Consider the following 13,382-nt stretch of genomic DNA (forward strand, 5'->3'; position numbering starts at 1 on the left):
AAATCAAAATCTGAATTAAAATTTTAAAATTGGAATTAAAAATTTAAAATCTAAATTTGATATAAATATTTGCTGGTAGGGTTTCAATTTGATTTGTCATTCGTGAAATTATCCAATATTTACACCAGAAAACAAATTTTTATTAGTTATTTTAAAATAATATTTATTTACTATATATCAAAATACTTCTCAAACAGTTTAGCCATTGGTGTTTTGAAATTGTATGAGTATTACGAGATATGTGCAAATAGCCGAGCTGAACTGGAATTATAGAATAAAATGTTATTGATGAAACTTCAAAAATGTATGGTAAAAGGATAAACTAATTTTCACACAGTAATTTATATAAGCAACAATATTTTATAACAAGCGAGTTTTCTTTGAATTGTACTATTTGCTTAGTTTATCCTTTTATGCACATACATACATATACACACAGTTATATGTACGCACCGAAGTTAGTAGCGTTCGGTTAACACGACAAAGACCACTCGCCGAAAATTCCACATCCACCACAAGTAATTGTTGCCAAAACTTTTTCACCTGTGTTTGAATGAGCAAGCAAATTTGTTTAATACTGCGCAATAATTGTACAAGTGTCAATTAATTGCATGCAAGCTGTTTATTTGCTGTCAATTTATTTTGCATGTGAACTTATGTATGTGATTTTCACCTACCTCCTCGGTCAATATTGGATCGTGAATTTTACGCTCAATTTCGCACACTATTTGTATGGTCTTTTTGGACTGAAATGTGAAAATTGAATAATAAGTATGCAATTATAAATATTTACCTACCTCTACGGTTGCCAAATGACATGGCTCAACGACTAATATTAAGCGCAGCGAATGAAAGATAATCCACAACACTTGCAACCACACCATGCCGCTGTCCTTTTTACTTAGCAACTCCAAAAAGAGGAAATATGAAGTGGCGACCAAGTGCAGCAGGCAGGAGACCAATATGAAGAGCACTGCCACGCCATGGGAACTGTTGAATATTGAAGGGTTTTGAAGATTTTAGGAGGTGAGGTTATGAAAACTGTTACTACGCGTAATTATTCTTTAATAGAAGCTAATTTAAGTAAAACTCACTTGGATACTAAGCGCATGCATTTGCCCAAAGACTCGTGGGTTTCTTCAAGCAATCTTAGTAAGGCGACTTTATTCTTAGCTGTGTATATAAAGAAAATATGTATGAATTAAGTTTAAGCAAAATAATTATATAATTTTTTAATCTGTGTATTTAATGGATTTTACTTTTTGGTTTGCTTATGACAAAATCAAAAAAAAAAAATACTTCATTTTGCACTTTGTTTGACTTTTTATTTTAATTAAATATACAAAGAAAGCTCAATTAAGCGGAAAATCTCCATTAACCTTGCACATTGACCGGTACCAACATTTTTGTTGTTTATAAAGGACAATTTATTAGAAGACAGAAAGGTTGGTCCTGCCAATGTCCGCTTATGGGAGATTTCACTGTACACGGATTCTTTTCATTTAATTTTTTTATTTTATTTTATAGGATTTTGTTTTTATAAATTATTCTAAGTAAATGACTCGGCATTAGTTGCTGTTACGTTATTTCCACCCTTTTTACTTGTGAGTTTAAGTCTTATCGCCGACCTCAGCGTTCCAGTAAAAGATTTAACTTATTGTGGAAATGGAAATGGGTGGACTTATTCTGCTAATACAGCTCGTTTCCCACATCTTAATCAACAATTTCTACCATTAAACATGGTTTAGTAGACGCTTTATAAGCAACGGCAGTGGAGACATGAATAGATCTAGTTAGTGTTGGCGAGGACTATCCGCTTGTAGAACAAATGTTTATCTCTTTTGGGTAGGAATCTACTACAATACCGAAAAGGAAGTTGAGCGACGTTCACTTCGAACTTACACCGCAATTCGAGCTCACGGTCTGCGATGAATACTAATTCGATTCCCAGGACGCCATTTACTGGGAGAGAGTCAATGAAGGTGTTAATGACTCCACGGTGAATGGCGTTCAGTGCTTGTCTGAAGTCTGTCTCGTCCGGAATTAAATCGGTATATTGCTGTACCTCGTCGACGCATTGAAAGAAGGCTCTCTTGATGTTCATGGCACACGGTTCCATACCAAGCAGATAACTGCAAGTAGAAAAATCCCTCTGTTATTTGGGGGAATTTCGAAATGTAAAAGTTAAACAGTAGCGGGGAGAGAACACCACCATGCGGAACCCCCTGGTTAATTTGTATTCATGTTGTATTTTGACCTCGAAATATTACGGATGATTGACGACCGACAAGATTATCCAAGGTTCATCTCTTGTGCCCTTGAGAAAGCATGGATTGTTCAAAATCTTCTAGTAGCGTTCATTTGGCGTTTTGGGTAAGCGTCAGATAACACATCTTTTAACACTGTCCGACGAAGGGTGCAATATATTTATATTTGCCGTCCGAAGTAGCCCGCGCACTTCTTCGGATCAGAGGAGGCATGACCAATTGACCAGAGTTGAAAGTCAATTTCATGTTTCACCGGATGAGTCAGGGAGTTTCGAATGTGGTTGTTGTTTATATATGATTTTGTTTTCTATATTGATTAAGTTATTAATATAATTCAGATTTGTCATTTCATAGTGATGAGAAAGGGGTTAACGTGATATGCTTTTTCCACTTTTTATTATTGTTATTTAATTTCATTTTATCTGATTGGAAGTGATATAAATTATAAGTTTTCCACTATGACGCTCCATTTCATTGAAAAAGCTTGCATAAAATTTACCTGAGTCTTGAACTGGAACATGGGTCAATTTTGATAGACTTTGGTGTAAAGCTAACGGATGCTGCGACACCACTTTCACAGTTGTGATTAATGGTTTTAAGGGAACGTACTTTTGGCTGCTATCAGCATCTGTTAAAATAAGAGTTTTATGTAAATTTGTGAATTTTGTATTGATATTTTTAATTCTAAGTACCAACCTTTTAGAAAACTATTTCTCAACATCACATTTAGACGCCGAAAACGTCTACCCAGACCAAACGCGGTATTGGCAAAATTGATTTGCAAGCCCGTTAATATGAAGTAGAGACTATAAAAGGGTATGTACCATTGTACATTAAGCTCTACAATATAAAAATTAATAAAATTAAAAAAAAAAAAAAATAAGTTTTAAAAAATAAAAAAATTTATGATTTAAAATTACCCGTATCATCTGTGGGCGTTCTCATTTCAATGGCAAAACGTAGCCAAGTCGAGAGGTCCAATCCTACAAATTTGTAAATAACATAAAGCAATAAATCGTTAAATTGTTAAATTAAAAAACAAAATTTGAAATATTGGAATACCTAAAATCGATGTGATTGCTATTAACGGTAGGCCCAGCATTAATATCGCCAATATGCGATCTCGTTTAAAATTGGAAAATGAATGCAACGAATCATCGACCTACATATATACGAAAATACTTTTAATTATGCACATAAAATTAAATATTGATGATAAATATATAAATTTTTTTCGCACTTACCTTTCTCAGTCGCGTGTTTAGCTCACGCGTTGCGCGATATCCCCACAAGCCACAACCGACTCCTGCCGAACACGCGAACACCACAACCGAAACATCTAAGGCTGTGACCACTTTCGATGTGGCTGATTTCATTCTAAAAGATGGGCTATATTTGATGAATTTTGACATTTCAAGTAATGGTGCATTAGACGTGGCAGTTTTGTTGTTAGCAGTGAAAAGAAGTGGCGGAAAAAAGAGAAAGAAGAGTCAAAGTTTATATAGAATGGAAGTTTTCATAGGTAATAGATCAAATTTTTCTTTATTACATACATATCTACAGAGTTAATGTTGCAACTACAAGTACTAAGATAGCGTTAATGGATATATACATTTATAGGGTCTAGTAAAAAGAAATCCAGTATAGTATTTGTATTAAATTGAAGGTCTGCCCATAGAATGTTTCGATTTAGTTCCCTTTGTACTTTGTTTGTAATTTCATATCATTTTGAAAGTAAATTTATAAGACCCCTCTCATAGCAACCATCGTCTCTATTGACAAAAAACTGGGACAGCCGATTTTTACAATCTTCTCTTGATGTGAGTTTTTCATTGACAAAATCGCACGCCAGGAGGAGAAATAGGATCACATGGCGGTAGGTTCGGTTAATGCATAACAACCTCCCAATCAAGCTCCAGCAGCTTCTGGCGGGTCAATAACGATGTGTGTGTGTCCTGGCGTGGTCCTGATGTCACACAATTCCAATAATAGTAGATGATTCCCTGCCAATCCCACTAAACTCATACCAAAACCTTTCTGACCGTCAGTCCTTGCTTATCTACCGTATGCGCGAGTTCTCCGCAATTCGACGACGACGATTATCGCTGACGTTGCCACTAAAGACACACTTTTTTGCAAATAAATCGTGATTCAGCAGCGGTTCGCAGAGAGAAATTCAATTCATCAGGTTTTTTTTTTTTTACATTAACTCGTGTGGCAGCCATACTCCGAGTTTACTTTTATTTCGACTCTTATTTAAATGATTTCGATCTTTTTTTAGCTCATGGGCACTAAAAACAGTGTTACATGACAGTCGGACTTTTATCGATATTTTCGACAAATAGCCTTCCAGAACGTAGTGCATCTTTAACATCAAAGTTAACGAAACAGAGTAGACGAATTGCGTGATTGTCTTTTATAGTATCATAATCAATAATCCTATTAAAATTTTTGGTTGCCTGGCTTGCGGTTTCGCCTTTTTATACTCTGAATAGTGGCCACAAAGTTTGTAACACCCAGAAGGAAACGACGGAGACCCTATAAAGTATATATATAAATGATCGTCGTGACGAGCTGCTGCTATGTCCCTCTACCTTTCTGTCTATATATAACATATTTGAACTAGTCCTTAGTTTTTGTGATATCGATCTCAAAATTAAGTTTCTGTCTAGATTTTTTTTATTTGACAAAATATCTTGCCGAAATTTGACTTCTGTTATTGTCCAAGGCAATAGTGCGCTCTCTGTAAAATTTGTCAGATCGGACCAATATGTCATCGCTCAATATAGCATCCATATAGCCGAAATACAAACTGATGGGTTAAAATCAGATTCTTGCATGGAAAGTAATGGATTTCTTTCTACTAAGTAGACTTTATATATTTACGATATTAGTATTACTACTAAAACTGAAACTTCTCAACTACGAGTGCAAAGAAGCTTATAGCGTACATACCATTTATTAACATCTTCATTGCCGATGGTTTAAATCGTTCTTTTTATACTCTTGTAACATGTTGCTACAGAGTATAATATTTTTGTTCACCTAACGGTTGAATCACCTAAAACTAATCAAGATAGATATAGAGTTAAAATCCGGTTGAATGACTGTTTGTCTGTCCGTCCGTCCGTGAAAGCTGTAACTTGAGTAAAAATGAAGATATCTTGATGAAACTTGGTACCCATGCTCCTTCACAAAAAAAGAAGGCGATTCGTAGATGGGCATAATCGGACAACTGCGACGCCTACTTCCCATATAACACAATTTTAAATTTTAATTGATTCTTTCACTTTTCAGAATACAAATCAAGATTCAAAAAGAGATTATACAAGTGTTTCATATCCAAAAAATCCCTAAAAGACTTATTAATATGAATTTATTTTATTGAGAAAAGAACCATGTGTAGAACTTCACGCAAGTGAGAAAAGTACTCTGAGCAAAAGAAACGCACGTCAATAATCACAAGGAAGTGATAGTGTAACTTCTGGATTTGACCTCTAATAGATAGCCGTACGACGTTGAGCAACGCCAAAAGCTCACAATTGGGAAGGACCTCTCCGAGCCGTTCGATATCAAACGAAGTTTCAGACAAGGCGATCCCTTTCGTGCGACTTCTTCAATCTACAATTCGAGAAAATAATTAGAGCTGCAGATCTAAATACAGAAAGTACCCTCTTCTATAAGACTGTACAACTGCTGGCGTACGATTGGCCTCAACGACCGCGCCGTTAGTTCTGCTTTCTCCAGACTGGTTAAGGAAGCGAAGCTTATGGGTCTAGTTGTGAACGAGGACAAGACAAAATACCTCATGTCATCAAACAAACAGGCATCGCAAGTCACTGTTGACAGAGATAACTTTGAAGTATTAGATAATTTCGTTCATAGTAGAACCAGCATCAACACCAACACAACAATATCAGCCTTGAAATCCAACGCAGAATCACTCTTGCCAACAGGTGCTACTTTGGACTGAGGAGGCGATTGAAAAGCAAAGTCCTCTCTTGACGAACGAAGACCAAATTCTATAAGTCGCTCATTTTCCCGTCCTGTTATAAGGCGCGGAGGCATGGACAATGACATGATCTGATGAGTCGGCCTTAGAAGTGTTCGAGAGAAAGGTTTTGTGGCAAATTAATGGTAATTTGCGCATTGGCAACGGCGAGTACCGCAGTCGATTGGACGATAAGCTGTACGAGATATACAGCAACATTGAAAAAGTTCAGCGAATCAATAGATAGCGGCTACGCTGACTGAGTCATGTTGTCCGAATGAACGAAAACACTCCAGCTCTGAAAGTATTTAACGCAGTACCTGCCGGCAGAAGGATCTGGAATCCCCAATTGGGGCCAAATAGTGAAAAGGAAAGACGACTGGCGCGTAAGCGGTGTCTCCGCCAATAAATAAGAAGATTTAGAAATGGTAAAAAACGTTAACTTCGGCTTCACCGAAGCTAATATACCCTTCACAGGTGCATTTCTTTCCAGTTTGTATGGAAGCTATATGCTAAGCCGATCTGAACAATTTTTTTCGGAGATTATATTATTTCTATGAACAATAACTCATACCAAATTTCGTGAATATATCTTATCAAATGGAAAAGTTTTCCATACCAGCACTAGATTCCGATCGTTCAGTTTGTATGGCAGCAGTCGATCTGAACAATTTCTTCGTATATTATATTATTATCTTAGAAAATAACTTGTGCGAACTTTTATGAAGATACATTATCAAGAACTTGATACAAGAACTTGATTCCGATCGTTCAGTTTGTATGACAGTTATATGCTATAGTGGTCCGATATCGGCAGTTCCGACAAATGAGCAGCTTCTTGAAGAGAAAATGATGTTTACAAAATTTCAAAACGATATCTTAAAAACTGAGAGACTAGTTCGTATATATACAGACAGACGGACAACTGTCAATGTGTTTTACGTGGGATCGTGCTTGGATTTTCAGTACCAATCGGCAGTGTGGCATGGACATACTAACCACCTTGCAGGGAGGGCTCGAGGTTCATCTAAAACCCTCTGCCATACTTTTGGGTCCGGCATCCGGTCTGCAATGCAACTCCTCATTCGACTGACAAAGTCAGTTCTTCCCAGGTTAAAGTCGATTTGGGTTTTAACCACAGCAGACACACGGACATAGCCAAATCGAACAATTGAATTCTTAATTAATTCATGCATCTACGCTGCTGGTCATAGGTTAGAGCCGCATATTTTTTCTTCAATAAACTGCTCTATTTACTAAAAGGAAAAGAGAAAAGGTTATTATTTTGAGCTTTTTGGAATGTCAATGTCAAACTAGACTTAATTCAGTCACTAGTAAAATCGAATTGAAATATGCAAATAAAGCAAAGTTTCAAAACTAAAGATTAAGAGATTCGGTGGCATAGAAAAAAAATAAGAAGCACACCTAATAAACAATTTGGAAAAAATACTGTTTTTGTATTTTTCTTAGTTTGGAATTTGAAAAATGTGTAAAAATTGGGCAATGGGTCACCGCCAACTTTTAGAAGAACTCCCTCATTTCCAATGAAAATATCGGGATAAAACTTTGCCCAATTGGTGTGTTTGAGGTATTTCATCACGATTCATAGAATTGTAAAGATTGCATCATAATATTTCAAATCCTCTGGTAAGGAATATGTGGATACTAGTGTCAATGGCTGGTTTTTTACAGAAATTATCGGCCAATCTGTGAGATACGTATATCATTGAAATTCGAAGGAATAAATTTCTGATAATAATGCACTTTACCCAATACAAGAATTGCAAACTTGGTTGGCTTTAAACCGTACTAATCGGTCACTATGTAAGATACCATAGGAAAAGTAAGTGCATATAGGAAGTGTGTCCAAAAAAATAAGTGGAGTTTTCGTTATTTGAAAAAACAAACTTTAATCATTTGTTTACTCTAATGTTGTCGTCTTCAAAATAGTCCACATTCGATATTATGCAGTAATGCCAGCACTTCTTCCAATCGACGAAATATTTCTCAAAATCGATTTTTGGGATTAATTTTTTAGCGATTTTCATCTATCTTGTAAAACGACTACTTTTAAGGTTCTCTTTAGTATTTTTGGAAATAGGAAAAGGTCACACAAATACGAAAGCTGGGAAGGCTTGTTACAGGTCTAATCTTAACGACTGCTACGGATAAAGTAAGCCAGAAGTTTTAAAATTATCTTTAGCTTCCGAACACACCACGCATAACACTGGATATATATTATTTATATAGCTTAATGCCGAAAATGTGTAAAATCGGTCCACGAATTACTCCAATTCCCATGTACTACATACATAAGTGGAATGATTTTCGTTTATTTTAGCAGACCTTACTTTCTTCTTATTTACTAGCGTAGAAACCGTTTACGAGGTTATAGCCGAGTTAACAACAGTGCGCCAGTCGTTTCTTCTTTTCGTGGTGCCAATTGGAAATTCCATGCGAACCCAGTTCCTTCTCCTCCTGGTCTTTTCAACACAGTGAAGGTGTTCCTCTTCCTCTGCGAGTACTGTGTCGAATACTTTCAGAGCTGGAGTGTCTTCGTCCATTCGGACGACATGACCTAGTTAGGGCTGAACTATGTCAATGTCGTCGTATATCTCATACAGCACATCGTTCCATCGAATGCGATATTCGAAGTGGCCAAGGCAAGAACCATAAATCTTTCGCAGTATTTTTCTCTCGAAAACTCGTACCGTCGACTCATCAGATGTTGTCATCGTCCATACCTCTGTACCACATAGCAGGACAGAAATAATGAGTGACTTATAGAGTTTAGTCTTTGTTCGTCGAGAGAGGACTTTACTTTTCCATTGCCTACTCAGTAGGAAGCAGCAAGAGTTGCCAAGAGTTATTCAGCGTTGGATATTGAGACTGGAATTGTTATTGCTGTTCCAATTATCTACGACTACGAAGTTATGATTGTCAACAGTGACTTGGAAGCCTAGTCACGAGTACGACGACTGTTTCTATGATGACAGGAGATATTTCGTCCTGCCCTATCTAGTCAGTATCTGGTCAGTTGTTGATTTTCCAGGCCTAGAGCCACACTGATAAGGTCCAATCAGTTTGTTGACGATGAGCTTTAATCTTTCACATAATAACCTCGATTGAAAATTATATGCGATGACGAGGAGGACTTTCCCACGGTAGTTGCGCAGATTGTGGGGTCTCCCTTTTTGTGGATTGGGCAGAGCACACTTAAATTCCAATCGTTGGGCATGCTTTCGTCTGACCATATTCTACAAAAAAGCTGATACATTCTTCTTATCAGTTTTTCGCCACCGTGTTTGAATAGCTCGGCCGGTAATCCATGGGTCCCCGCCGCTTTGTTGTTCTTCATGCGGGTAATTGCTACACGAACTTCTTCATGGTCGGACAATGGAACGTCCGCTCTATCGTCATCGGTTGGTGAATCGGGTTCATACTTTCACTGCCGTTCAGCAGGCTGAAGAAGTGTTCCCTCGATAATTTCAGTATGCTCTACGAGAGTATGCCCCGGTCTTGAAGCCTTCTGTTAGTCGCCTGCATACTCACGCATTTTGGCCTCTCTCTTTTTTTGTCTTCAAATGCGTCGTGCTGCTCTCTTTAGCTCTCGGAATCTATCTCATCCTGCACGTGTTGTGGTCGATTGCCACGACACTCCTCATCGTACCAGCTGTTCTTTTGCCTTTTCTGAAAACCAGTGATTTCGTATGCAGCTGTACGCAAGGAGCTTGAAATGCCGTTTCTGGGACCTGAAGCAAATTGTAGTAATGAAACTAAGTGAGTCTAAGACTTTAGTATAAGTTAATATGTTTCCAAATTTGATTGCAATCCATTCATATTTCGTATTGAATTCTGTCACAATGTTTTTAGTATAAAATTTTGGTATCACATACAAGAATATATGCCTCTGGCTTAGATTTTGAAAATTGCTGGAGTACTACTATGAACAAAAAATAGTAAGACTTTGTTTATAATTTTAAAATTATTTCTTAATTTATTCTTCAAAATAGGTGTCGTCTCCTCAAAGTAAACCTCTTTAGTCCAAATACATTTGTGACAACGTTTTTCCAATGCTCGAAACAAAAGCCAATTTCCAGAATAATCTTTAATGTGCATAACGATTAAACGTGAATGAATGTATTCAAATTTGATGGTGTATTGTCGTGGTGCAAAAACCAAGAGTTGTCGGGCTGTAATTCCGGCCTCTTTTAACGAATAGCTTAGTGCAAACGACACCTAACACTTAAATAGTATTCCTTGTTGACTGTTTGGCCGGTTGAGAGGAATTCGGAGAGCATCATATATAGCCTTTATTTTTGACCTTCTTTGACGTGTTTTTCGGCTTCGGCTCACCTTTGCCACAATATTCGGCCGTTTGATTGTCTGTTACTGAGCAGATTTAAGACTTATCACGACATCATGGCAGTGGAAAAACATTCATTTAGAGACGTTAACGCGACGCTGTATTTCGAAAAAATTTTGTGATTTGGGAACCAATCGCGCTTTCACTGATCATTCAAATTGATCCTCCCGATATTCCATCAAGGCGAGTAAGGGCTATGACTGTTCATCGTCGAAGCTCAAGTACCAATTCCTTTATTTTATTGACGTGTTGATCATCAGTTGATGTTTTTGGCTGTCCTGGACGTGGTTCGTCGGCAACGTGTTCTCGAACTTCTTTGAATAATTTGTACCAAACAGCAACACTTGCTAGCGACAAACAATTATCACCGAGGGCCTTTTCCAACATTCTGAATGTTCGGAAGCGGAAATTTGATTCCGCACATAAAATTTAATGGAACTTCTTTGTTAAATAACTCCACTTCAGACTTCGGAAAGACAGGTGTATACTAAAAAATTATGATTATTTTGATATAACATTTGGCACAGATAGGCATACCATCCTAGTATTTGCGCGAATTTTAATTAAAAAGTCGTACTATTTTTTGCCCACATTAGTATGCCCGAATATTATCTTTCTTGTTCAAATTCGAAGAAAAATCATCGGACCGCTTTAGTTTTTCTGCTTCTTTTTTAAATGTTTCGCTAAACAACAGTTCTCTAGTTTTTCGATTGCATGAAAATTTTAATTTTGGCGCAACAAAAATCTAATTTTTAAAAGACATTCGAAACTGTTTTCAAAGTCCACTTCATAGATATTAATTTGTTAAATTGAGATATGTTTTACAACTCTATCTCTCTATCATTCAATAAAGAATCGGATATACAAGGTGCATTCCAAAGTAAAGAGGACTTTTTGAATATAGCGCCCCTGGTGATGCGTTAGAATCTGTCATCTTCATCGATTGTCCAGAGAGAATTTCATGATATTTCATTGATTGGAAGTGAAGTTATTGCGTTTTAAGTGTCAGTATGTTTGTGTAATCGGTGCGAAAATGAACTTCGAACAAAGAGCCAACATTAAATTTTGTTTTAAAATTGGTAAAACTTTTACTTTCAAAGTGGTCGTGAGGACATATTATAAATGACGATCAACATGTGGACCAATAAAAAAAATCATCATTGAAATTCATGAAAATGGAATTGAACATCTCCAAAACATCGATTTATCGCATTTTGACCGAACATTTGGGCTTACGAAAAGGTGTGTGCACGGCGAATATCGCGAAGGTGAAAGTTGGCGATCGACGCTTATGACCGATTATTTGGTCAAAAATCACAATTTAACCATTAAATACTGCCCGTATCCACCTGATATGGCACCGTGCGACTTCTTCCTTTTCGAAAAATGCATTTGCCCATGAAATGAAAGCGTTATGCAGACGTAGAGGCCATTCAAAAGGCTTGCACCGGCATACTGGCGGCCATACCGGCCAATCAGCTAAAACACTCGTTCGACATGCTTTTGGACCGTACAAAAAGCTGTATTGAAGCAGAAGGAGACTATTTTGAATAAAATAAATTGATTTTACCCAAAAAACCATTTGTTCTGTTTTTTTTAAGTCCTGTTTACTTTGGAACGCACCTTGTATGAAGTTTTTACAAACAAAGAAAACAATACGAATTACGGAGAATTATTTCTTTTTAAGACAAATATTTACACTCCCAAAAAAATAATTGTTCTTCCCTAAAAAAATTAATTACTTTAAGCTCTTCTATCCTAGTGACCAAGAGGCCACTTTCTATATTAAGGTGCCGTAAGAAAATGTTTGAAAAGCACAATTTAAAAAAATCAAATCTTTTGAATATTATCTTCGAAGTTTTTTAACTAATTCCAATGCAAGTACGTGATGTCTAATTTTTGGACGAGGAGTGTATATAAATTTTTCAAATAAAAATTGTTTAAAAATATAGGACTTCAACATAACTTTTACGAGCAGAAAGAAAGTAAACGCTGTTCTTCCAAAGGAAGTACGGACGCATTAAACTACGACAATGATATTAAGTCAGCAAAGACCAAGCTTCTACAGTACTTTCTACATATTTATAAAACTAGGTGAGCAAGAACAAAAAACCAAACTACAAGATATATTTAAAATATACACAGTATTACAGTTATACTTACCGCACTGGCATCTGCGAATTTGCATCGAACAAAAGTCCCTGATAGGTCAAAAAGACTAGAAAAATTCGTCACAATAAAATTCAAAAATTTTTCCACATTCAATGAAGACAATTTACCCATTAGCAAGCACAATGAGGCGGAATAAACCGAGAACATGACGCTGCGTCGAATATCCAACACACCCTTCGAGTTTCGGCGTACCGAGAATGGCGCCAGCGCCAAAGCTTTGCTCACATAGTAAATGCACAGTGTCGGCTCGGTGATTTCCATAATTAGTTTGAAAACTTTTGCTTTTTGAAAATATAATTTTATTTGTTTGAAACACTTTAACTTTTGATAATTTTTGAAAACAACAACACTACAAATTATCCAACAAGCTATTTTAATCGGTTATTTTCGGTGAAGTATATAATTTGTAGTTCTTCAAGTTAGTCTCACTTCCGCACGTTCAGCCTTACTGTGTCGCACTGATTGAGTTTTCGTATGTTGAGGTGGTGAATTTCGTGTCGCTGGCAATTCCCAACTGCACTCGCTGTGACAATTTGTTAAAAAAAAATTTATTTTACAATCTGGTAAATATTTGTTCGCCTATAAG

General features: G+C 36.6%; 1 protein-coding gene and 1 long non-coding RNA gene across 3 annotated transcripts; one reads left to right on the forward strand and one right to left on the reverse strand.

Moving 5' to 3' along the window:
• Nucleotides 1–132: 132 nt before the first annotated feature.
• On the reverse strand, nucleotides 133–13,057 carry LOC120771588 (gustatory receptor for sugar taste 43a). Of its 2 annotated transcripts, none has more exons than XM_040099660.1 (12): nucleotides 12,904–13,057; nucleotides 12,788–12,842; nucleotides 3,512–3,644; nucleotides 3,330–3,429; nucleotides 3,188–3,250; nucleotides 2,964–3,107; nucleotides 2,767–2,895; nucleotides 1,095–1,173; nucleotides 798–990; nucleotides 678–746; nucleotides 454–543; nucleotides 133–261 (listed from the first exon to the last, which is right to left on the reverse strand). In XM_040099660.1, exons 1-12 carry the CDS (start codon nucleotides 13,055–13,057, stop codon nucleotides 199–201), a joined length of 1,272 nt encoding a protein of 423 aa, XP_039955594.1. In that variant the 3' UTR covers nucleotides 133–198. The 2 variants fall into 2 exon arrangements, with proteins under 2 accessions (XP_039955594.1, XP_039955593.1); XM_040099659.1 differs by having other exon boundaries at nucleotides 2,767–2,885; nucleotides 2,960–3,107; nucleotides 3,512–3,656.
• LOC120771589 lies at nucleotides 702–1,310 on the forward strand. Its single transcript, XR_005704982.1, has 2 exons — nucleotides 702–1,026; nucleotides 1,085–1,310. It is a non-coding gene; the product is annotated as an uncharacterized LOC120771589 (long non-coding RNA).
• Nucleotides 13,058–13,382: the final 325 nt, after the last annotated feature.

This window comes from Bactrocera tryoni, chromosome 3 (genome assembly GCF_016617805.1).
Source record: "Bactrocera tryoni isolate S06 chromosome 3, CSIRO_BtryS06_freeze2, whole genome shotgun sequence".
Lineage (NCBI taxonomy): Eukaryota > Metazoa > Arthropoda > Insecta > Diptera > Tephritidae > Bactrocera > Bactrocera tryoni.